This window comes from Maniola hyperantus, chromosome 1 (assembly GCF_902806685.2).
Source record: "Maniola hyperantus chromosome 1, iAphHyp1.2, whole genome shotgun sequence".
Classification (NCBI taxonomy): domain Eukaryota; kingdom Metazoa; phylum Arthropoda; class Insecta; order Lepidoptera; family Nymphalidae; genus Maniola; species Maniola hyperantus.
The window spans coordinates 16,190,728-16,218,202 of NC_048536.1; the positions used below are offsets into that span (position 1 = coordinate 16,190,728).

At 38.5% G+C, this 27,475-nt stretch overlaps 1 protein-coding gene across 2 annotated transcripts in view; it reads right to left on the reverse strand.

The window, feature by feature from the left end:
* caps (capricious) overlaps positions 1–27,475 on the reverse strand; it is a 399,256-nt gene that overhangs the window by 182,099 nt on the left and 189,682 nt on the right. For both annotated transcript variants that reach the window (XM_069500041.1, XM_069500037.1), the window contains exon 4: positions 9,392–9,445. In XM_069500041.1, the coding sequence (XP_069356142.1) occupies positions 9,392–9,445 (54 nt within the window). The remainder of the gene's footprint in view (positions 1–9,391; positions 9,446–27,475) is intronic.

Here is a 27,475-nt window from a genome sequence, read left to right on the forward strand (position 1 = left end):
CCCTATTCGGGAAGTCGGGAGTTCGATTCCGGACATGCACTTTTTTTTTTTTTTTTTTTTTTTATTCAAATACAAGTTAGCCCTTGACTGCAATCACACCTGGTGGTAAGTGATGATGCCGTCTAAGATGATAGCGGGCTAACCTGGAAGGGGTATGGCAGTTTTTATTAAACCCATACCCCTTTGGTTTCTACACGGCATCGTACCGGAACACTAAATCGCTTGGCGGCACGGCTTTGCCGGTAGGGTGGTAACTAGCCACGGCCGAAGCCTCCCACCAGACCAGACCAGAAATTTAGAAATTATAAAATTCCAAACCCCTGCCAGGAATCGAACCCGGGACCTTCCACTATTAAGACCACAGCGCTCACCACTGCGCCAGGGAGGTCGTCAAAATATCGCTTTATCGGTGAAGGAAACATCGTGAGGAAACCTGCATGCCTGAGAGTTATCCATAATGTTCTCAAAGATGCGTGAAGTCTTCCTATCTGCACTGGGCCAGCGTGGCAGACTATGCCCAAACCCTGAGGAGACCCGTGCTCAGTAGTAGGCTGGTGATGGGTTAGTCATTATGATGTTGATGATTGGCTGAATACTTAGATTTGGATTTTGGAGGTATAGGGTATCGTTAGAATCCTTGCATCATCCAGAGTGACAAAGGCTTATATACTTTTTTTTAATTCAATAATATGTTGTACGGAGCCATTTTCGATGTGAAAAAAATCTTCAATTATATCTTCGTTTATCTTCGTAGACACACTAGCTGATGCTTTCGACTTCGTACGCGTGGATTTAGGATTTTAAAAATCCCGTGGGAACTCTTTGATTTTCGCCTATGTCACTCTCCATGTCTTAAACTATACCCATGCAGAAAATCACGTATATCCGTTGCTCCGTGGCGACATGATTGAAGGACAAACCAACAAACAAACACACTTTCGCATTTATAATAGGGGTAGTGATGCTAGACACGAGACAGCAATGCAAACCGCTGTCGGGTTTTAATTTTTTTTAATTACTTGTTTTCAGGACTTCAAATACGAAACACCCAAGGCTTAAAAATTCACAAGTACCCCGTTATAATGAAGGCGTTGATGACGTGGCAGTAGCAACGCCTGAAGTGTGTATTCAGTACGTTAGAGTATGACTCGTTAGGCCGCGCCACCTCTGTACCGCCTTTATACTAGCTCCGATGAATTACTGTCAAATAATACTTCCTTGGGGGATAGTTCAAGGACTCGCAGGTGGTAAGTCGGCTGGAAGAACTAAGTAAATGCTCTTATAAGGGCATAGACTCATTAGTTGTATGTAGTTTGCCTTTGACTTTCTATAGGGTGATTCCGAGTTGCGATTTGCGGATGGTCTTATTATGACCGATCCATTGAAAATAGCATTAGAGCTTGCGTTTACTGAGATCAGAAAAAGTCCGCAAAATACTATAATATCCTTTATTTAGCTCTGATGAATTAATGTCAAATATACTTCCTTGGGGATGGTCCAAGGCTCTCTATGGTGGTAAGTCGGCTGGAAGAACTTAGGAAATGCTCTTATAAGGGCATAGTCTCATCAGTTGTATGTAGTTTGCCTTTGACTTTCTATAGGGTGATTCCGAGTTGCGATTTGCGGATGGTCTTATTATGACCGATCCATTGAAAATAGCATTAGAGCTTGCGTTTACTGAGATCAGAAAAAGTCCGCAAAATACTATAATATCCTTTATTTAGCTCTGATGAATTAATGTCAAATATACTTCCTTGGGGATGGTCCAAGGGTCTCTATGGTGGTAAGTCGGCTGGAAGAACTAAGGAAATGCTCTTATAAGGGCATAGTCTCATCAGTTGTATGTAGTTTCCCTTTGACTTTCTACTGGATGACTCCGAGTTGCCATTTGCGAATGTGTGACCGATCCATTGAAAATAACATTGGAGTTCACTGAGATCAGAAAAAATCAGAAATCAGATAATATAGATAGGCCTATAATGTAGATCAGAAATGCCACATTATAGGCCTAGTGCCTATAATGTTACAGATTTTTTTGCATGCATCGAAATATAAATTACCAGCCCGGAAGTTCGTCCGCGTGGATTTAGATTTTCCAAAATCCTGTGGGAACTCTATGATTTTCCGGGTTAAAAAGTACCCTATGTCACTCTCTAGGTTTTTGACTATGTATATTGTATATCCATGCAAAAATCATCCGTTGTTCCATTGCGGTGTGATTAAACAAATAAACACATTTTCGCATTTAAAATATGGGTATGTTAATGCTATATAATATTATGTATTGATTTCAATTGAATCGCGGGTTGCGGACCGCTCTGCTACAATGTATAAATCCCGCAAATTGCTAATGTGCATGGTCGCCATTTTAGTGACGTCAGCACTAGACTGCAGTTTCGAGCTGATGGTATATTTTTACTTAAATATAGTCAAATGACGTCAAAATTAACTTGTCAGCAGCCTTATAGGCATGTCTGTAGAAGCCTACATAACCACTGAGAAGCATTCTTAACTCCGTGTGTTTGTTTCGGCGCTCTCAAAGGCCTCCATCCTAACGCCTTACGTTATAGAACCTCGCTTTTTAGTTCCATGTTAGTAGATGTTATCTTGGAAAGGTGTTGAGACGTGTAATTTGCGAATTTATGTAAGGGTTGGAACGAACAAACAATTTCAAAGCACAAAGTAGTTTTATTTTCTTAATAGAAGTCCCGCAAATTGCTATTGCGCTGGAACCATGTCTCATTAACATCGAAATGACAAGATTTTGACGTCAGCCGAAATAAAAATATACCATCAGCTCGAAACTTCAGTCTAGTGCTGACGTCTTACAGTCTAGTGCTGAATTTGCGGGACTTATATCCAGTGGCGTGCAGGTCATAGAGGCATAAATGCACTGCTTACCCCAGTTGTAATAGCTCAAAGCATATTTTTCATTATGACCTGCATGTAAACAGGTTCCTACCTAACTAATGCCTACTCTGGCTTCGAACACTGTGCACGCCACTGCTTATACCTACCTAATTAAATAAATCAAAAAGAAAAATGGCTCGTTTGCGTTCGCTATCTTAATTAGACCAATGATTGCCAACGAAACCCTTTGTTAGCGTCCATCGGCCGAGTGTGAACGCAGCATTATACGAATAACGGATCGGATAGATAGCACAGATATTAATTTTAGATTAATAATGTTATACGTACACGTGAGCGTTATTACATAATCGCGTGAGCCGAATAATGTTAATAGTAGGGGAGCCAAAGATGCTAAATAGGGATTTACTCGAGCTTCGTGGGGATCTATTGGATTGTGAAGTTTAAAAGAAGAAGAAAAGGTTATATGATGTAACCCCTTTCACTGGTGGGGAAGCGCGTACAGGTTTTCAAAAATGTAAAAAAATATAGTCATAAATACATGAGCGCTTTAGATAATAATATCAAGTGTATAATGCACCACACGTATATTTTACCGCAAAAATATTTATCTGCCGGTTTGCATGGTGGGGGTAGTCATACGAAGGGGCAGAAGGGGCGCTTCATTTTAGGCTGCATTATCACTTCCCACCAGGTCTAATTGCAGCCAAGCGCGAGTCTATAAATTAAAAAAAGAAAAGAAATAGAACCAAAAATATTTATCGAGTGCGTCAGATATTGAGTAAATACTCAACTTGCTCCTATTCAAAAAACTGACAATTAGGACGCAACCAAAATTCATGCCTGATTTTTTGAACTTTGTGACTCTCCCATTTCCTTATGTCACGCTCAAATTGTCAGATCAATGAAATACACACTTTTCTGCATCTAATTAACTTGCCTTGTCTTAATCTGACGCGCTCGAGTAAATCCCAAAATCCCCTCTTGGGCTCCCCTACCATAATATTAAAGCGGAAAAACATAGGATCGGATTATGTTGCTCATCATACGATGTTACAGCGCTTTGTATGAACGGTGTTTGTACTAGAAACACAATACACAAACTCGGGGATCAGTACACTCTCTCACATGTGGCTCTTTACGCACTGCATAATTGAGTATTTGACTCCAATTTTTTTATTACTTTATTAAAAACTAGGATAAAAATAATGACGTAAACTAAAAAAAACTAATTAAATCGATCAAATAACAAAAAAGTTATAAGCATTTAAATATATCTGATTAGACAGAGGTAGCGATATAGCATTTTGACGTCACACCTTACTAATGCCATAGTAGCTTCGTGCGGTTTCAGACAAATTTTCGTTTTGCGAGAAAGGGATAGAAGACCCTCCCACTCCAAAATTTAAATGCCTGTAACTTTGTAAATCTTTGTTGTATTTTAATATTTTTTTCAGCGTACGTCATTATTTTTATCCTAGTTTATAATAAAGTAATAATATTTATCAAATTCAAAAGTAGGAAAATAACCAATTCACGAATTTTCGATTCGCAGTAGCCGTAGCTACTTGTAAGTGGATTTGCGAACTTACTTTATTTACTACTAGCTGAAGCCTGCGACTTTCGTTCGCGTGGATTTACGTTTTTCAAAATCCCGCAGGAACTCTTTTATTTTCCGGGATAAAAAGTAGCCTATGTGTTAATCCAGGGTATAATCTATCTCCATTCCAAATTTTAGCCAAATCCGTCCAGTAGTTTTTGCGTGAAGGAGTAACAAACATACACACACACACACACACATACAAACTTTCGCCTTTATAATATTACAGTCGGAATAAGTTATGGTGTACAATAAAGAATATTAATTTACCTTTACTTTACTTTTACGATAAACATAATATATGAGTAGGTACGTACCATCGAATAGGTCACGCGTGTCGACTTTTTATCGCCAAGTTTAGAGATTTTTTCAGTGCGAGTAAACCCTTATAACCGCCCGGTAAAATATTATAATAAATTCTAAGAGACAACGGGAAGCCGCCGCGAACTTAGGCTCGCGAGGTCCCAAAACTCGTGTTAGCAAGTCAGGAAGGAAACCCCAAAGTTTGGCCGAAAAAATCCGGAAAAACTCGAAAATTCGAGCCCGAAGCTCGGTTTCCGCCGGCCGAGGGTCAGACGAGACGTAAATATTATTCCGAGCTTCCTTTTATTCCTTTTGTTTTACAGTTTATTATACGCGGCCTATCAACAAGCTACACGTCTAGGAGTGAGAATAGCTAATATGATACGATACGATACGATAGAAACTATTCCAGCATTTCTCGCAAGACAAAAGTAAAAAAAAACAATTATGAGCAGTTCATTTGCAGTAGGATTATTAAATTTTATTTTGGTAATCATTTACAATTTAGGATATTTTTCAGGAGACATTAGGAAATTAAACAGTTTATTGAAGAAATTAACACATCTTTTTCTGTGCTGAAGCAGGACCTTATTTTGTCTCACATTTGTTTGGTTTTAAGTCAATCAAAGCTAGTGAATTTCTTACGTAGAAGTATGTGTATTAGGGCACTATCTCACTAGGATAACAGGGTCGCACTGCCAACAAAATGTATTCAGCTCTATGGACGGTACCTCATTGGTTGTCCAACCAAGCGGACACTATCCTCCTGGTTGCGCCACCACTGGTGCCCAAGTGAGATAGGGCACTTAAAGTGAACAAATAAAGACTATATCTATTTGTATCACATTATCTGGACCTAGTGGTCCGGAACGTTGGCAAGGGGACGAGATACGTGTATCCCCTCTCCCTCCAGGGCGGGTCCGAGTCGTTCGCTCACCTCCGAGGTGCGTGACCGAAGACAGAGCGGAATTAATAAAAGAAATCACCCAGCGAAAAGGGCGTAGCCATTCCGTTGGAACTGGAAAAACTCAAACAGTAATGAGACGAACAAGATTCCAGAAGTTTCGGCCGTTTGATATAGAAACAAAGGGAGCTATTTTAATTTACGTATTCCACTTTAGACTGTTTCGAAATGGCAAAGTCCCTTCGTAGTAATTGACAAATTTTAGGGAATACAAAAAGTTTTCGCGTTCCATCTTCCGAATTAGGGTTGCCAACTATAGCATTTTATAGTCCAAGTCCAGTCGACGCCTTCAAGTAGGTACTAAATTCATTGAAGCTTATGGTTATATCGTTTCTAGTCTATCTAATTTTTCTATTTTGTATATAAATAATGTATCTAATTGTTTTTATAATAATGATTACTAGATGATGCCCGCGACTTCGTCCGCGTGGATTCATGTTTTTTAAACCCCATTGATTAGCCTATGTCCTTCCCCGGGATGTAAACTACCTCTGTACCAAATTTCATCAAAATCGGTTAAAACGTTGGGCCGTGAAAAGCTAGCTAGATAATATCTAAGCTTTCAATCGCCCAATAGTCTTTAGCTGATACTTAAATAAATATGATTTTTGACAGATTTTCAATACAAAAACCTTTTTTACAATAAATATACCTACCTACCGAAAAATTCCTATAGGTACCTACACCATATTACAGTACGCGACAGAAAGTAATGTAAGTACATCGACCTTTGGAAGAAGATAGCCGATTTGTAGAGCATTGTCTCTGCCGTTGAGACCGACAAAAGGGATATAGGTATGAGTAACAGAGACAACGCTCTACAAAAACGAAATGTCATTCTAAAGGCCGATGTACATTACTTTCTGCCGCGTACTGAATGTGTTTAATTTATATATCATCATCATCATCATCATCAACCAATAGACGTCCACTGCTGGACATAGGTCTCTTGTAGGGACTTCCACACACCACGGTCTTGCGCCGCCTGGATCCAGCGGCTCCCTGCGACTCGTCTGATGTCGTCCGTCCACCTAGTAGGGGGGTCTTCCAACGCTGCGTCTGGTGCGAGGTCGGCATTCCAGCACCTTGGGACCCCAACGTAACCTCAATTTATATAATATACCTAACTGAAACTGCTTACCCTAGTCGTGAAGGAGTCTTGTCTAACAATTAGTCGATACGATTTCAGGGAGACGTTCCGATTGGTTTTCCGAAAGCCATAAAGACGAAATTTTATTAGACGGAATGCGTCGGCCTCCTTTATGAAAAGTGTCCCCTTCGTTTGACGTAAATCACAGTGTAGCATGTAATACAGTAGGGCACATTAGAAGACTCCATAATATCAAGCCCACCTGCTATCAAATATTCGCAATGTAACTTTCTGAATGTCTACGGTTTTGTTGAAACGATGTGAAATGGTGTATGCAGTGCACTAGTGTTGTGTTATTGGCGAATATTTTTTTTTTTATTTTTTTTATTTTTCATATACCAAAATTGTAGTCACATAGTAGCTATAAATTAAGTTACATTGAAAATGCTTATCTCTAAATAGAGATTCCTTCCAGCTTCCTATTCAAGGTTGTGAACAAGGCGTATTAAAAAGTGGAATAGGTACGGTACTAGAATAATTATAAAATGAATACCCGAATCCTTAGTTAATCTACTTTATGAGGCAGCCCTTGTTCAGGCCCACTGTACGATTGCTAAACAGTGATAAAACGGTAGATCCTGTAATTTGCTTTGAGAGATGTTGGTGATGGTCCGCGGGCAGATGGCACGTTATTGACGAATCTACTTTATGCTAGCCCTTGTTCAGGCCTACTGTACGATGGCTAAACAGTGATAAAACGGTAGATCCCGTAATTTGCTTTGAGAGATGGTTGGGGATGGTCCGCGGGCAGATGGCACGTTATTGACGAATCTACTTTATGCTAGTCCTTGTTCAGGCCTACTGTACGATGGCTAAACAGTGATAAAACGGTAGATCCCGTAATTTGCTTTGAGAGATGGTTGGGGATGGTCCGCGGGCAGATGGCACGTTATTGACGAATCTACTTTATGCTAGCCCTTGTTCAAGCCTACTGTAAGATTGCTAAACAGTGATAAACGGTAGATCTGTAATTTGCTTGGAGAGATTGTTGGCAGGGCCCTCTTTCCCACTGGGCACTCAGGGCACGTGCCCAGGGCCCACGATCGATAGGGGCCTACTAATCCCTGCCAGATCATCATACCTACTATAACCTACCGACCGATATTTATCATCGAAAACATATTTATTTCGATAAAATCAAATGTCAAAAAGGTCCTCTCAAACAAACGATGATAGAAATTGTTAACTAAAAGAGTGACTTAATACACTCGGTGGCTGCTGGACTATTATCTACTTTCTTTGCCTATTCTAAGAAAATTGTACCTACTCTGTCAAGATCATAGGGGCCCCATTATTCTAATGTGCCCAGGGCCTCCAATAGGTAAAGACGGCCCTGATTGTTGGGGATGGTCCGCGGGCAGATGGCACCTTATTGACGAATATACTTTATGAGGCAGCCCTTCTTCAGGGGCGTCGTAAAGCGAGTTTGTGATGAGCTAAATATTTAATATCGGGAGACTGATCTTCAAAAGTATTCATTTTCTTTATGGATCTACGTTTGGTTAGATCTACAAGTCTAGATCTAGATCTATGGATCTACAAGTCCCGCAAATTGCTAATGCGCGTTACCGCCATTTTAGTGACGTCAGCATTGGATTGAAGTTTCGAGCTGATGGTATATTTTTATTTCGGCTGACGTCAAAATGACTTCATTTCGATGTAATGAGACATGGTTCCAGCGCAATAGCAATTTGCGGGACTAATATGCAAAATTCGAAGGCCCAGTATCCACTTCCCTTACAAGTTAGCCTTTGACTGCAAACTCACCTGGTGGTAAACTGCATAAATGAGAGCTACAGCTTATCTCAGAATGAAAAGTCTACCACGCTGGCCAAGTGTAGATTGGCAGTAACAACGTTATTGAGAACATGCAGGTTTCCTCGTGATGTTTTCCTTCACCGTTAATGCAAGTAATAACAAATTCCGAGTATTTAGTAATGCGTGCCCGGGATCGAACCTCTGACCTCCCGAATAGAAAGCCGACGTCTTGACCACTAGGCAGTAGGCCATCACTGCATGTGATATAGGTACCTACTGGCGTAGGCAGTATATTCCTGTAACTAAGTACAGTCATCATCATCACCATGATCACCCCATCGCTGGCTCACTACAGAACACGGGTCTCCTCTCAGAGTGAGAAGGGTTTTGGCCATAGTCTACCACGCTGGCCAAGTACAGTACGCGGCAGAAAATAATGTACATCGACCTGTAGAAGGAGATAGCGGATTTGTAGGGCATTGAGGATTGAGACCGCCAAAACGTCATATAGGTATAAGTGACTGAGACACCGCTCTACAAAGCCGAAATGTCATTCTAAAGGCCGATGTATATTTCCGTAACTATCCGCCGCACTCAGAGTCGCTAATCGTTACTTAAGATTGAGTTAAAACGAGCCATATTTATGTGAGAGATATAGCTCTGTCTCGTTTAATTCAATCTTAAGTAACGATTAAGCGACTCTGAGTACGGCTGTAAGTAAATATTAGGATCGTTATTCTAAACTTACCATTGACGTAAAAGGAGTATTTTTGTACTTCCGCGAAGTGTCTGCATCAGTGTTCTGTAACAAGAAAGTGAGTCCATATAAATAGCTTGTTACGAAGGTGTTTATTTAAAGACGCTATTTTAATAATCCAACTTAAAGAGAGATTGACGTCATTAATAAACTTGTGGCCTAAGAGCCACTGCGTGCCAGACCTTCCTTATTTCATAAAACCTGAAATTTTCTTGCGTATTGTCTGTCCCAACACTGGGAGGAACGTTTGTTTGGTCATCATGGTGGCTTTGGGAGATAACAGGTAATAAAGCTGTAAGCATCTTACGTCAAAGTTAAAGTCTAATTTTTTTTAGTTTCTCCAGAATAATAATATTAGAAATCACGTCATGCATTCCCAGACACTTACCTAGTACGGTGGGAACCCCCTGCCAGAGGCCTTTGAAGTTTAATAAACTTAAAGTTGTAAGTTTAAGGGTGTCTGGCGAGGGTTCCCATGACACTTTAGTGTCTAGCAATGCTTGACATGATTTCTAATAGGTACTACTCCGAAGAAAATTTAAAAAATTTGCTAGTTTTAATAAGTAGGTACTTCCTCTATACAGTATCTATATATATAAAAGGAAAAGGTGACTGACTGACTGACTGACTGACTGACTGTCTGAGTGATCTATCAACGCACAGCTCAAACTACTGGACGGATCGGGCTGAAATTCGGCATGCAGATAGCTATTATGACGTAGGCATCCGCTAAGAAAGGATTTTTGAAAATTCAACTCCTAAGGGGGTGAAATAGGGGTTTGAAATTTTGTAGTCCACGCGGACGAAGTCGCGAGCATAAGCTAGTTCCAAGATAAAGATTTTTATTTTAATAATAATGTTCCCAACATTTACATTCCGCGTTCCATTTCAAAGCATAGTTTCTTGAAATCCGTGTAGATTTGTCAGGCTCGGAGCTGTAACACCTGGGCTTTGCCAATACCGGTGATACATGAACACTGAGCGGGTTTATTATATTAGCTCACGAGGAGTTTATAAAAAGAATTTACAAGTATATGAATGCGTTTTATGTAGGCTAAATCGTAATGTATTCGTAAATCTAAATATATAAAAGGAAAAGGTGACCGACTGACTGATCTATCAACGCACAGCTCAAACTACAAGACGAATCGGGCTGAAATTTTGCATGCAGATAGCTATTATGACGTAGGCATCCGCTAAGAAAGGATTTTTGAAAATTCAACCCCTAAGAGGGTGAAATTGGGGTTTGAAATTTGTGTAGCACACGCGAACGAAGTCGCGAGCATAAGCTAGTCGTAGTGTAATCGTTCTGTATTGACTATTGAGAGGAGAATGATTACGCTGGCTAAGCAACTTTGACCTATTGTAAGCAAAGTAATTAGATGGGTGATCGATTTTGGTGGTCACAAAACTATACCAGACATTCGATAGTCCGAATACTGAAGTCGAATACCACGAGGTGCGCTATCGCCTAACCATTGTTTTACGTAACTTAAATTCAGCGGTGAACGAAATCCAGTTATCTCCGATAGGAGATGGCACTAGAAGAAGAAGAACTTAAATTGAGGAGCTGGCACACAAAATGGCCGAACTGTTCAAAATAAAAATTTATAGAAGGAGCAATAAACTAATGAAAACTAATAAATATACAATTTATAATGAACTAGCTTATGCTCGCGACTACGTCCGCGTGGACTACAAAAATTTCAAGTCCCTATTTCACCCCGTTAGGGGTTGATTTTTCAAAAATCCTTTCTTAGCGGATGCGTACGTCATAATAGCTCGCTATTATTATCTGCATGCGAAATTTCAGCCCGATCCGTCCAGTAGTTTGAGCTGTGCGTTGATAGATCAGTCAGTCAGTCAGTCAGTCAGTCAGTCAGTCACCTTTTCTATATTTAGATGAAAGCTGTTGAAACTTTATTGTAATTATAGTGATCAAAATCACGAAATTTGGTCTCAATTTTATCACAGTTTTATGCTGGGATCTATAGAGCGTACTTTGACTTTGCTCAGACTTAAGTTTCAGTTATAACGAGACAGGTTTATTCAAACGATATGACGCTGTCTCGTTTTTACAGTATTTTAAGTCTGAGCAAAGTCAAAGTGCGCTCTATAGATCTCGGCCTCAGACCTTTTTGCTTGGAAATGAGTTCAGATTTATAATCAGTACACGACCTGATTTAAAAAAAAATTGATCAGAAGTGTACTTTTGCCGTTTAGTCTGCTCCTCAATTACTGTAAAAACAAGTATTTCGTTCTATCTATCACAAAGACTGATATCAACCACCTTTCACTAAAACCCGTAGGACGTTGAAGTGGCAGGAAATTACAAAGACGAAAGCTGTGCACGTAAAAAGATTCAACAGAAACGAGCTTTTACGACGAAGGATCAGAGCGGGGACGAAATAAATTAAACTAAACAAAAATAAATAAAACACTAAACAAAGATAAATAAAAACTCAAAATAAACCGGCGAAGAGATAAAAACTTTAAGCATTTTAAATCGTTACGACTTTTCGCATTGTATTCATTTTATTTCGTCTCCTGGATGAAACTTTTGCAGCTGTTATCAAACAAAAGCGGTCAGGAGTGCAAAGAAAGAAGAAACTAGTGTTTGTCTTTGGCTTTGCTTGGCAATGAAATATTTATTTTTTACAATAATACAATACAATACAATACAAACTTCTTTATTGCGAATATGGGTAAAAAGTGGAAATGTTACAAAGTAAAAAGGTACAGCCAAATTCTGCCTATCAGCATGCAATATATTGTTATGATATACCTAACAACGTGTATATTGATAAAATTAGTCACATTATATATTTAGTCACAAAAATAATTAAATAATAGTATTGAGTATTGTAGAAGAAATTATTTACAGTTTTTTTTAATTTATCATCAAAGTACTCGTTTATGGAATAGTAGCATTTTTTTACAAGAAATTCCTTAAGTTTATATTTCAACATACTTATACTAAGAGATCTATCTGCGAGTTCTTTTGGTAATTTATTATAGATTCTAGGAGCCATACATTTTCTACAAAAAAAAATTATATTTACAAAAAATATACGCCGTCCAAATGGTCATTTATGGGCATTGTACCCAAAACACTGGCGCTATTACCTCGCTAAACGGCAAGGCTCAACCGTTGAGCGAAATAAGCACCAGCTCTTGGGTCACTAGACGCGTGGATCAGCTTTTGGGACACGACGTTTATAAAAGCTTTTTTTAGTTTTTTCTGTATGTATATACTATATATATAAAAAAAATACCTTATATTAAATAAAAAAAATGATTTTTCTACAAGTGTTTTTGATCCCGCGGGAAATCTGTGATTTTTCGGGATAAATGTAGCCTATATCTTAAGTCATAGGTAATAGATCTGCTGCGGTGAAGTAACGAGAAGTTTTCAGTCCATTGTGCTTTGATGTAATTTGAGTTTGAGTTTGATGGATATGTCTATGACGAATAATTTATCCTGAGATAATCTTCGGAATTAGTATTTTGAAAATATAAGCTCAACTACAATTGGGCGTACAGATTTTCTATGTGGTTAGGTACGCATCTCTTTACAAAGGCATACAGTACGCGACCGAAAGTAATGTACATCGGCCTTTAGAGTGCCATTTCGGCTTTGTAGAGCGTTGTCTCTGTCACTCATACCTATATGACGTTTTGTCGGTCTCAACGACAGGGACAACGCTCTACAAATCTGCTGTCTCCTTCTAAAGGTCGATATACATTACTTTAGGCCGCGTGCTGTACTTTTTTTTTTCTTTTTTTTTTTAAATTAAGAATATTAGCCATGTTAAATAACTAATATTCCCCTTTCCTCTCCAACTAAGCGTCAGGCTTGTGCTAGGAGTAGGTACGACAATAGTGCAACGGGCGGGGTTTGAACCGTCGACCTTTCGGTTTTCAGTCCACTCCTTTACCGGTTGAGCTATTGAAGCTCAATCTTTATCAGACTTTATCTAAGCTGTATAGCTGGTAGGTATATTTATAATATTTTATTAACTGAATTTTTTGAGAAAATCCGCAAAATTACGCTTTTAGTTCGCCTAATACAATTTGTATCTGACATTCATCTTTACATTGAACTAAGCACATTTGCAAGCAGTGATAGCCTAGTGGTTAGGACGTTCGCCTTCTAATCGGAGGTCGGGGGTTCGATCCCGGGCACTCACCTCTAACTTTTCGGGCCTAAGTGGGTTTTAATTAATTATTAATTAATAAATTTTCATACAATGTTACTTTTTAACTAATCGGAAATTTCAAATTTATTAAATAAACTATTAATAAACTTAAATCTAAGAAAAAAAAAAATTAAATTAAATCTAAAATAAATTAAATTAAATCTAAAACCTCATCGAGACCACCGCAGCGAGGCATTGTACCCAAGATGCTGGCAGCATTACCCCTTTGGATTTAATTAATTAAATATCACTTGCTTTAACGGTGAAGGAAAACATCGTGAGGAAACCTGCATGCCTGAGAGTTTTCCATAATGTTCTCAAAGGTGTGTGAAGTCTACCAATCCGCACATGGCCAGCGTGGTAGACTATGGCCAAACCCCTTCTCACTCTGAGAGGAGAGATGACGATGATGAAGCACATTTGTAAAGTAAATTCGGTTACTATAGCGTACGCTTTTAAAGCAGCGACGTAGGTTTCGTAGTCAATTTCTTTACAAGTTTTATTTTTCTCCTAATTCAATTGGATACGGGTTACGGGACAACAATAGATTCCCTCGGGATCGTCCTCAACTATATTGTTTGGGATCGCAAACAGTAATTTTAGCTACAAAAGCTATGCCATTGTTCCTATAAAACAGAGTGAAATACTGCTAAGTGCATTATTACGTGCTGTTGTTCTTTAATTGCGGCGTATTTGTACCTAGTTAAATTTTTTTATTAACGCAAAGAAAAATCCATTAGTATAATATTCATCATCATGATCAACCCATCCCTGGCAGGTCTCCTCTCAGAATGAAAAGGGTCTGGCCATAGTGTACCACGCTGGTCAAATGCGGATAGTTGATGTTTTCCTTCACCGTCAAAGCAAGTGATATTTAATTGCTTACAATCGCACGTAACTCCGAAAAGTTAAGAGGTTGTCTCCGATTTAGTTTTTAGGGTTCTGTAACCTCAAAAGGAAAAAGGAACCCTTATAGGATCACTTTGTTGTCTGTTTGTCTGTCTGTCCGTCTGTCGTGTCTTTCAAGAAAACCTATAGCGTACTTCCCGTTCACCTAGAATTATAAAATTTAGCAGGTAGAAAGTAAAGGAAAAAATCCGGAAACCGTGAATTTGTGGTTACATCACAAAAAAATGTTAACGAAAAAATTAATTTACTAAATCACATAGGTGTAGATGGCGATGTTGTCATTAAGTTGAAGAGTTGACAAGTTTTTTTATTTCGTGGCGTTTGTGCACTCATCCGTCCATCATTTTACGGATCCGTAAAAAAACTAATCGAATGTACGTTTTTGTATGACGGCCACTTCGAAGAATCACGGATCCGAACCGAATACGGATGAGTGCACAAACGCCCTTACAATCAATAAGTGTACAGTGGTTCCGTACTTTGATTAAATTACTTTGACTTAGAAAAACTTTATACATACGAGTCTATGCTTAATTCATCACGTATAACTTTACAAGAGCACCTTTTATGGCGTCCCATTCACAAAAGCATAAATCCCACTTATGAGTCGCGTTATAAATATAGCAGGACATGTCCTGGCCGAATATAAATTACGAGTCCGGCACGTTCGGACATGTCCTCGCCTTTTTGTCCCATTTCAGCGGCTCTGGCGTACACTAGGGCTTGAACTCCGGAACTCCGGTTTTTGGTATAACTCCGGAGTTTCGAAAGTTTACAGATTCGTTTGTAAAACCGGAGTTATCGTAAGTATAACTGGAGTTTTGATTTTCAAAATTTAAGAAAAAAGTTCAGCAGTCGTGTATACAGAACAGAGTCTATATAAATCGACGGAAAACAATAAAAAAATCTAAATGAAAATTTAATGTTGTTTTTTTAGATTTAAGTTTATTTAATATAATAATTGTCTACTTATCCCTTTTTTTAAATCTACCAATAAAGAATTAAAGATTTAACTAAAATGAAAATTCTTACTAAATAATTTCCCCAGGTCGTATCATTTTTCTAACTGATTTGTTTTATTTTATGCTTAACAGACTTTGAAATTCCGGAACTCCGGACTTGGAACGCTGAGTATCAAACCCCGATTCCGGAGCTGAAAAATAATCCGATTTTCAAGCCCTAGCGTACACGCCTGTGGTTTTAGGCTTTTAATACGATATGAGGAAGGTTATGGCTGGTGTTAAGGTTAAGCCACACTCACAAACGTTAGATTTTTGAGCCTTTATAACCGAAATCTTTTAGTCTTGGGACTCTTTTGAATATAATTACGCTGATTTCGGAAAATGTACGTAGATATTATCATTGTGTCATTGTCTTTGAACGGTATTTTATTGCGGAAAGGCTGTCATATCTTGATGTGAAGAACTCTCAGGCATGCAGATCCTTACGATGTTTTCCTTCACCGTAAAACCAAATTAAAATATATTTTTAAGGTTTCATCGTCTGAATTTAAAACTGTTACCGACTCTTTCATAGTATAAGCACAGAATATATAATAGTAGGTGGTATAAGTAACTATATTATCAATTTTAACAGTAAACTAGCTTATGCTCGCGACTTCGTCCGCGTGGACTACACAAATTTCAAACCCCTATTTCACCCCCTTGGGGGTTGAATTTTCAAAAATCCTTTCTTAGCGGATGCCTACGTCATAATAGCTATCTGCATGCCTTTCAGCCCGATCCATCCAGTAGTTTGAGCTGTGCGTTGATAGATCAGTCAGTCACCTTTTCCTTTTATATATTTTAGACTAGCTGATGTCCGCGACTTCGTCCACGTGGAATTGGGTTTTTTAAAAATCCCGTGGGAACTCTTTGATTTTCCAGCATAAAAAATAGCCTATGTCACTCTTCAGGTTCTCTAGGGGTTGAATTTTCAAAAATCATAATAGCTATCTGCATGCCAAATTTCAGCCCGATCCGTCCAGTAGTTTGAGCTGTGCGTTGATAGATCAGTCAGTATAATATATTTAAAAGATAGTATGTCGTGTTCACAGATACATGTTAACTTTTTATGACAAAATCGACACGCACAAGCGATAGAGTAAGTGAACTGTTAAGTCACTATTTACTACGAATATAATCACCGACACACTCGATATGTCACGTCAAGAATCCTTTTACAGAGGTCAGAGCCCCATTCATAACAAATTCTGTATATGACTTGCGTAATAAGTTATTTAAACCAACACTCAGCAATTTCCTGGCCAAGCACAATCAGTGCGATAATCTTTTTTCGCGGTGCTTTTCATTGAGAAATTGTTGTAAAATTAAGTAAGTTATTTTATTTTAATTTAAACTTGTGATTAAAAATTACTACTTATGATTAATTTTTATATCTAACGTCACACAGTCTAACAACTGTCCTCTGATTGCAATCATCAGTGAAGATTAGATAATTGAAGACATGAGTGGATGAAGGGGTAACATTTTTAAGATTTTTTATTTTTTACGTGGAATGGAGGCGTTAATTATATGTTACTTATTATTATGTTAGTTATATGTTAGGTTACTGAATTATGTTAGTAATTATTACAACATAATTCAGAGCAGATCCCGATTATATTCACACTGAACTTCGAAGCCAAGAGACTTGCTTGCTGTTCCAACAAAAATCTCCTAATTCAGATTAGAGAGTTCAGGGACCTCTAGGTTTGTTTTTGTCAAATAGATTTTAAAAACTGTATCAAGGATATCCCAGGTTTAGAGTTTGTGTACTTATATCAAAACTAGCTTATGCTTGCGACTTCGTCCGCGTGGACTACACAAAGTTAGTACCCTATTTCACCCCCTTAGGGGTTGAATTTTTAAAAATTCTTTCTTAGCGGATGCCTACGTCATAATAGCTATCTGCATGCCAAATTTCAGCCCGATCCGTCCAGTGGTTTGAGCTGTGCGTTGATAGATCAGTCAGTCACCTTTTCCTTTTATATATTTTAGACTAGCTGATGCCCGCGACTACGTCCGCGTGGAATTAGGTTTTTTTAAAAATCCCGTGGGAACTCTTTGATATTCCGGCATAAAAAGTAGCCTATGTCACTCTCCAGGTTTTTATCTATACCCATGCAAAAAATCACGTCAATCCGTTGCACCGTTGCGACGTGATTGAAGGACAAACCAACAAACAAACACACTTTCGCATTTATAATAAGGGTACTGATAGTGAATTCTGTAACCTGAATCTACACAGCTATTTTATGATTATCCAGCCATTATGAGTAGTTGCCTAATAATTCACGAAAATACCAAGCGTGGCTTAGCCAAAGCGCCGTCCATAAACCTAGCTCATATAGTATTAAAGCCTAAAACCACAGGCATGCGCTAGCGGGGGAACGGAACAAAAAGGCGAGCGCACGTCCGCACTGACTCTCGTAAATTATACGCAGACTCGCGCTAGGACATGTCCCGCTATATATTTACTCGCCGAATACATTCCCGCGCTAACAGGACCGAATTCTGATGACAGAACTAATTCTACACAGCTGAGGTAGTGGCAGAAAAAAACTAAAGGTATGATTCCGTACCACGCTGCACGCAGCAGTGCTGCCGAAACAGTGCTGTCGCGGCACTGCTGGTCTATAAGCTTATATGACATTACATTCCGAGCTGGGCAGCAACGTTCCGCTACATTGCTGCCGCGACAGCACTGTGACAGCACTGTTGCGGCAGCACTGCTGCGTGCAGCGTGGTTCGGAATCATACCGTAACTGCTAAAAAAAGACTGCTAATTAAAGCAAGCTTGCTAGATGAAAAAAAAACAAGCTTTGCATTCTATATTTTATCGACAGGTCGAGATGGCAACCGGGGTATGAGGCGAGGGGACCCCACACATCCGCACGTCACCCAGGGTATCCCGCACCGGGTTAGCGCGGGGGCTGTGCGGATGTGCGGGGCGTAACCACCCCGATGGCCATCTCGAATTATTTGCTAAAGTCACCATGATCCAAACGTCATAGTGCTGATCGTTCCTCCCTGTGTTGGGGACAATGCGGGAGAATTATTAATAAAACAACGAAGGTCGGGCCCACACGGGCTCTTACTCCACTAGTCACGTACAAATAGCCTTGCCATATTATAGTCACTGCCGGTTCCTATTAGCTCAAACAGCTGTTTGCATCACAAAGGACGGCGGACAGCTCTTAAGTGAGGTGTAGTTTTCACTGCACTGCACTCAGAGAGAGATTGTTCTTAGAATTTCCATTCTAATTAGGCAAATAACACTGAAACGCTTTGTAGACTAACATGCTACTAATTTTACTCAAACACAAGTCCAAGGTTTGTACAGGAATAATTCTCACTATAACATTAAATAAAAAGAGAAAAGTAATCATGATTTTGATACAAGGTTTTATTATTTATAACTAGATGATACCCGCGACTTCGTCCGCGTGGATTTAGGTTTTCAAAAATCCCGTGGGAACTCTTTAATTTTCCGGGATCAAAAGTAGTACTTCCCCGGGATGCAAGCTATCTCTATACCAAATTTCATCAAAATCGGTTAAACGGATGGGCCGTGAAAAGCTAGCAGACAGACAGACAAACGGACGGACAGACAGACAGACACACTTTCGCATTTATAATATTAGCACACGAGTAGATTTACTAACCGATGCTCGCAACTACGTTCGCGTGGAATTAGGTTTTTTATAAATCCCGTGGGAACTCTTTGATTTTCCGGGATAAAAAGTAGCCTATGTCACTCTCCACGTCTTTAACTATACCCATGCAAAAAAAGACGTCCTGGAAAAACCTAATTCCACGCCGATGAAGTCGCGGGTACAGCGGCGTGCACAGGGTTTGAAGCTAGGGTAGGCATTAGTTAGGTAGGCCTGTTTACTGGCAGGTCATAAAAAATATGCATTGAGCTATTACAACTGGGGTAAGCAGTGCATTTCTGCCTCTATGACCTGCACGCCACTGCGCGGGTATCAGCTAGTAATCATAATAATTTATTTTGCTCGAATATGGTACATGTATTATTTACATGGGGTCTTAAAAATTAGGTAATCACTATAATCACATGTTCTGCCAAGCATGGCATGTAAAATTAATTGAAACCAGCATCTCATCTCATGAGAAGATAAAAGAGAGAAATCACTTTAAATTACTTTTATAAACATAGTATTGTAAATCGAATCTTTGAAAAAAGCAACCGCCTAGTTTCTTGCTGGTTCTTCTCGGTAGGAAAGGCATTCCGATGCATTTGCAGGTAGATGCATTTGCCGTTTCAAAAGTTTATTTGAATGAAAAATATTTCTATTTCAAGTAATATTCTAAGCAGGAGAGGTCAATGGAACGTTCAAGTGACGAAGTACCTAAGCGTCTTAAGACGGTAGAAATAGTTCATAACGGTGCATCTCACACGTTCTCAGCGTGACGCAAGTTGTCACTACAAGCATGTGGAATGAGCGCAAATGAGGCATTCGACGCGAGACCGTAGTTAAAGAACAATTTGTTCCCTAATCACCGTCGCTGCAGGCTCTTCACACGAGACATTACCAACGTGGCATCATTATAACAGTAAATATGGGAGTTATGTTCGTATATGGTGTCCCTAAATTAGGGATTAATGATGCGATACATTCCTCTATCGATGTACGAGTAATTTCATAGTATGCTCTCATATTATTTAAATAAAAATAGCGAGCAAACGAGCAGGCGGGTCACCTGACGTTAAGTGATTACCGCCGCCTATGATCATTTTACAGCACCAGACGAACCGCCCATGCGTTGCCGGCCTTTCAGGAATAGATCTTTCAACGCCGAAGGGAGTTGGTTCCACAGTTTGCATGTGCGTGGAAAAATGATCCAGCACAACGGGCGGTCGAAGTCGCTCACACCAGGCACCCAGGCATATTTGTGATCGAAACACTGTTTTGAAAACTTATCGATGAACTTCATGCAGTTAGTTTTTTTTAATAAAATTAACGAGCAAACCATGCGTTGCCGGCCAGTGACAAAATCTCAAAGCACTTATTTATTTACGTAGTTTAATCTTAGAATTAGCCACATTATAGAGCTGAAAGTACTATTGGCTAACGCTTTCAAACTACATACCTCCATCCTGTACAAGAACATACCGGTGTACCAAGTACCAACTGCTACTTTTCTAAAATAAAAATAAAAATCTTTTTTATTCAAATAAACTTTTACAAGTACTTTCGAATAGTCGGATGCATCTACCACTGGTTCGGAATGCCTTTCTAACCTACATTTAAGTCGAACAAAACACTTTGTTGCGATCCAGGCTGATCTATCGATACGAAACAAAGGTACCGCGCATCCCTAACCTAAACAGTCTGATTTATATTTTGAGCCGTCAGTCCAAACAAATACACACCTATTCCTTCCCACCCGGGTGCGAGTGAAAAATGATCTTCACTGAGGTAAAAGGGAAGCCGCAGATGAAAATAAATACTAAAGGGCAATTTACACTGGCAGTGAGATACGTTGCGTTTTGTGTAGAAATACGTGGCGTGTATTTGTATTATGTTATGTCCTTTTTTGTGCTCCATAGTATTATGTATGGCCCTGTGTATTTTGTAAGAAATAAGATATTATATTCATATTGGATATAGAAAAATGCCGCGTTGCTCTTGCAGAAATCCAAGAAAAATCATTAAAACTAACCAGGGTCTGACTTTAATTGCCACTTCTATCCAAAGTCCTACTAAACTTTTAGAAGAAGTTAGTTGCATCATGCATAATTGGAGAGGAAAGGGAATTTATTATAATTTATAAGTGATGTATAAAACAAAGTTCACAGTTTTTCTTTTTAAGTTTATCTTAATACTACTCTTCAAATTATTAGTCAAAGCACAATATAATAATAATAATAATTATAAATTATTGCTTTTACTCTCTCTGACTTCTTATGTTGACCCTAGCTAAAACAATCCTTATTAAAACACCTTTAGTAAATCTAACTGAATTGAAATTGATTTATCTGGTTGGGAGCTACGATTCTACACAAACAGATAAACACTTTAAATATACACCCTCTTTCTCACACAAGGAGTTCCCGACGCAAGTGTGAACTCACCTTAACATAAAAGGCACAGCTGAAAATAAAGACGAAAACACACGCGCGTGGCTCGAAATAAAGTAATCACACGCCCAATTAATTATAAGCGGTGTTTTTGGGGAAATCCGGGATACCTTTGATCATTCAGATGAGGTTGGGTTGGGTGAAAGGTTGAGGAAATATTATACAACATGTGTATTCATAGCTTAGGATGTTCTGTATGAATGATGAAAGTATTAAATTGAGTGTGATTCTTGAACACATGCTTTTATTTGATAAGTTAGATACAGTTATTGTTGTAGGTGGTAATGGTGGATGAAGAAAATGGGTGAACGAGATTAATCTATGTAAGGAGAACTTGACTGACTAACTTTCCACTCACAGCTCGAATCCCTGGATCTAGAAACTTTGCAGTACTTTCAATAATATAAACATCCACCCCACGGTCTACATTAAGAAACAATATTTGGATAATCATTGGGATTTCCTCAAGCATAAGCTAGGTAGGCACAGAATATTGGCTTCAAACGAATTTTTTGTTTTCAAAAACGGCTTTGTACTAACATCTTAACTTTATTTTTCTTTAGCTGAGTTACAAGACAAACAAAATATTGAAGAAAACTCAGGCTTTTCACTCCTATCATGATAATATTATAGTATCAAAGTCTTATGGGCCGCGTCTTTTACGCATTTCAGCGAAAACTACCTAAAAGTACGCGACAGGTCGAGATCGCAATCGGGGTATGAGGCGCAGGGTCACACCACACACGTCACCCGCGCTATCCCGCACCGAGTTAGCGCGGAGGCTGTACGGGTGTGCGGAGCGTCTCTTTTGTCAAGTAAGGAAAAATCATCATCATCATCATCATCATGATCAACCCATCGCCGGCTCACTACAGAGCAGGGGTCATCTCTTAGAGTGACAAGAGTTTTGGCCATAGACTACCACGCTGGCCAAGTGCGGATTGGCAGACTTCACACACCTTTGTGAACATTATGGAGAACTCTCAGGCATGCAGGTTTCCTCACGATGTTTTCCTTCACCGTTAAAGCAAGTGATATTTTAATTACTTAAAAACGCACATAACTCCTAAAAGTTACAGGTGCGTGCCCGGGATCGAACCCCCGACCTCCGATTGGAAGGCGGACGTCCTAACCACTAGGCTACCACAGCTTCAAGGAAAAATAGAATATATTAATTAATACATTATGGATGTGTAATGTGTTTGTATTTATGCATATATGTTTGTATGTATATTGCTGAATAGATGCTTGAATAATACAATAGTCTTAACGGTAACGCTTTAGTGATCCAAGTGTTCAAAGGCGTTTATATATTCACAAGTTTCGATGCTCAAGACAAAGGGGAGGTCTAAGCAGGGTACTGGTAAGCCATAATCTATTAAGCAATAATAGGAGTACTAGTAGAAGCGATAGGTTGGGAGCTAGTGGTTAATTGGGTTGTCCTAAATGATGACATTTTTGGAATTTTCTTTCCATCTTTAGTCAGTATGTAATCAGTAGTCAGTAATTTCAATTTCAATTTATTGTAATTCCATAAACTATGTAGGTACAAGGTAGGTACCCAGTTTGGGTGTCGCAATTTGGTCTGAACAGTAGACTTTAGTAGGGAGATCCATATTATTATTTATGTTTATTTGCGTCGCTTAGAAAATCATTGATGGCATATTAGCACTTTTCTAATAAAAAGTTTTTTAATAAGTATTTTGTTAAATTCATTTCCGTTGCAGTACTAATTTTGATTGCGGGAGGTTTAATTTATTTGTATGTCTTTCGGGAAATCGACGGGATTTGTTTTCTTTTTTTGTGTAAAAGTGTATATTTCTTTTCACAAATTTGCATATTTCGAAGATATATATGGAAGGTAGGGTTAGAATTAGTGACTAGAACGGAACAAACGGACAGTATAGGGACGGCCTAGAAAAAAAATGCCATCATTTCATCATTACTACGGCATAGTGCAACTATTATTTAAGTATTTGCCGTGTCATAGATTGCTAGAAAATAAATTACACACAATTACGCGGACAAAGTCGTGGTCATAGGCTAGTTCTTCTTTATATTTAGACTAGCTAATGCCCACAACTTCATCGCATGGGCTACACAAACAAACCCATATTTTACCACTTGGAGGTTGAATTTCCAAAAATCTTTTCTTAGCGGATGTGTACGTCATAGTAGCTATCTCCATGCAAAATTTTAGCCCGATCTGTCCATTAGTTTGAGCTATGCGTTAATAGATCAGGCAGTCCTTTTAAATAACTAATATACTAGCTTCTTCGTCCGCGTGGACTACACCAAACTCGTATTTTACCCCCTTATGGATCGAATTTCCAAAAATCCTTTCTTAGCGAATATTTACGTCACAATAGCTATCTGCATGCCAAATTTCAGATTTGTCCAGTAGTTTGAGCTGTGCGTTGATAGTCAGTCGGTCAGTAAGTCAGTCAGCTTTTGCTTTGATATATTAAGATTTAGATGAACTGACTTTAGCAAATACTACCACTAGCTCCTCGACAATAAGGTGCGGTGGGGTGTTCTAACTCAGGACTAATTGGCGGCGAACAAAGGCGTGCAGACAAAGCTAGATGCGACCCGTCTAATGGCGCCGAAGACATCTTTACAAAACGGTTTATAGTTAAGAGCTGAGGCATTTTCCGTCCCCGCTCAAGATACAGCCAAAGGATAAAGGATAATAGCGCTGGATAAAATCTGATACAGATATCTCATAATTTTATTTCGCTTAAGTTTCACTGAAACTGCTGGAGACTTGTCAAAGGCGACTTAAAAAGCGAAGAAAGATACAAACTGGTTACTAACGTCCTTATTCTCTTTGGTGGTATATACCTACTCCATAGTTTTTATTTTCTTGCTGAATGTAAAAATGTGTAGTGATTAAAGGATAAAATCTGATATTTATTTCGCTTTAGTTTCTCTCAAGTTGCAAGGAAACCCTTCACAGGCGATTTAAATACGTATTATTTTCAACTAGCTGATGCCCGCGACTTCGTCCGCGTGGAATTAGATTTTCAAAAATCCCGTGGGAACTCTTTGATTTTCCGGGATAAAAAGTAGCCTATGTCACTCTCCAGGTCTTTATCTATACCCATTATAAAATCACGTCAAGCCGTTGCACCGTTGCGACGTGATTGAAGGAGAAACCAACAAACCAATAAACGAACAAACCAACAAACAAACACACTTTCGCTTTTATAATAATTTCGCTTAAGTTTCACTGAAACTGCTGGAGACTTGTCAAAGGCGATTTAAAAAGCGAAGAAAGATACAAACTGGTTACTAACGTCCTTATTCTCTTTGGTGGTACTCCATAGTTTTTATTAGGGTTCCATACAAGAAGGTTGCCAAACGGGACCCTATTACTAAGCCTCCGTTTCGTTCGTCCGTCTGTCTGTCAGCGGACTGTATTCGGTGAACCGTAATAAATATAGAGTTAAAATTTATTTTGAGAGAGCTAAAATGTCACGATTTTTTTTTAATTATTCTCTTTAATGATGAATTCTAGCCCCATAAACTACCGCTATTCAAAAATCACATCATTTTATTTCTACTGTCCAAGACCCTATCGTACCTACCTATGTTTTTGTTTTGATTTGTGTGTGTTATAGTACATATAAAAGTATATTCATTCATTCATTCATAATATGTACGAGTATCATTTTCCAATAGGCTTTTACCATATCAATGGCTAGAACGAGATCGTCCGAACATTAGGCTCAGAGCGGACTAGGGGTTAGAGATTTCTCGACGGGCTACCACGGATTTGCAATCGAGCTATAAATACTCGGTACTAATGCGGCTGACATAGAAATATTGCGTTCGCCAAGAACCGTGGATAACGATGCACTGCCAAGAGCCAAGCTCCGAGTGCAACCGCTTCTGTCGTAAAAGCATTTGTAGAGTACATACGGCGGAGAGGAATTCATACATTCTATTTATAATATTGTAAAGTATTTTGCGTGAATTCTCTGCTTGCATCTATGTAACATTAGTATATTCTCATCTATCTATCATTCTCTACTTTACATTTTATATGGTTATTAGGCTGAAATTTGGCATGCAGAATAGCTATTATGACGTGGGCATCTGCTAAAAAAGGATTTTTGAAAATTCAACACCTAAGAGGGTGAAATAGGGGTTTGAAATTTGTGTAGTCAACGCCGACGAGGTGGCGGGGATAAGCTAGTTCAAAATATATTACACACAGATCAGGTTAGATTATTGGAATGAATTTTAATGAAATTTAGCACAGGGGATATTATTTTGAAATAGCTCCTATCCTTTGGATAGGACGGATCCTCAATAAATTATATTTATTAGGAAAAGAATATAAATACAATTTATTTAGGATCCAACTTTTCGAGATCATTCATCATTTATAGAAGATAGAATCATTAAGAAAAACTGCAGTTAATATCCATAAAGGTGTGCAGTAAACACAAAGTAAAGCAGTTTTTCCCGAGAATGTATTCGTTGTTTTACTCCAAGTGAAGCGAACTGCACGAAATAAACTCCAAAACATAATAAAGTCTGTTACGGAATTTTTAATTTACGCGCCGACGCGACGATCCAATATCCGGCCATTGCTCAGGCCGGAAGCGCTAAAATAATACGAGATTTTATTTAAAAAAACTAGCTTAAGCTTCCGACTTCGTCCGCGTGGACTACACAAACTTTAAACCCCTATTTTACCCCCTTAGGAGTCGAATTTTCAAAAAAATCAAACACCCAGTTAAAAAAAACTATATGGATTAGACATAATAAATACTTATATTATTTTTCAAATTGTGGGTACATAATAAAGTCAACAATAAATCAGTACAATCCCTTACACAATCGCCTGTCACCGACAGTGTGCAAATATTTAGGTTGAAATTAATATTCACATTTATAATCAAAATCGAAAACTTTAGTTATTTAATTATATATAAGGTCAAACTATGGCAAATAAACTGTGGCATATTTATAGAGAAGCCCTCATATTATAAAGCTCGCATTTCTGTTTCTTTATCTTACTCCACTGCTTTTCACCGCAAATAGAATAGAATAGCCTTATATTCCAACGTCATCTTTCATTCTCTCTCCTCTTCCAATATAGCAGTTCAATTCAGCAATAGGTACCTACAATAAGGTTGGATAAATTCAAATTGGAAATTATCTCCACACCTGTTCAGAACAGCCGCACCTTTCCCTTTGTAAGGTTCGAATTAAGCTTCAAAAAACTTTCATCAAAGAATTATTTACATACGGCTCATATCCAATTTTTATCAGGGAATTTAGCCTTCGCATTTTCATTTTTGACTCTCATTTCATCGTATCGGATCATCCAGTGGTTGTACTATTCTACTAATTTCTGTTGTTTTTCTTATAACATGATTCAACAATATTATCACATTATAGAAATTCTTGTTGGAAATTCTTCTCAGATTCACAGTAATTTTTTATCTTATGTGAGGCTCTACCTCTGTGCCAAATTTTGCTAAAATTGAATTAGCAAAGTAAACAAACTAACACACAGACACCCAGACACTCTTAATTATAATTTACTAGCTGCCCGCAACTTCGTCCGCGTGGATTTACGTTTTTCAAAATCCCGCGGGAACTCTTTGATTTTCCGGGATAAAAGTAGCCTATGTCTTAATCCAAGGTATAATCTATCTCCATTCCAAATTTCAGCCAAATCCGACCAGTAGTTTTTGCGTGATTGAGTAACAAACATTCAAACATCCACACTTTCACATTTATAATATTATTAGGATAAGATATAGAACAGTATAGCGGCCCAATAAAAAGCTGAAGGAAATAGCTGAATGTCAAAAAACCAGCAAAGAACTTACAGAATTAC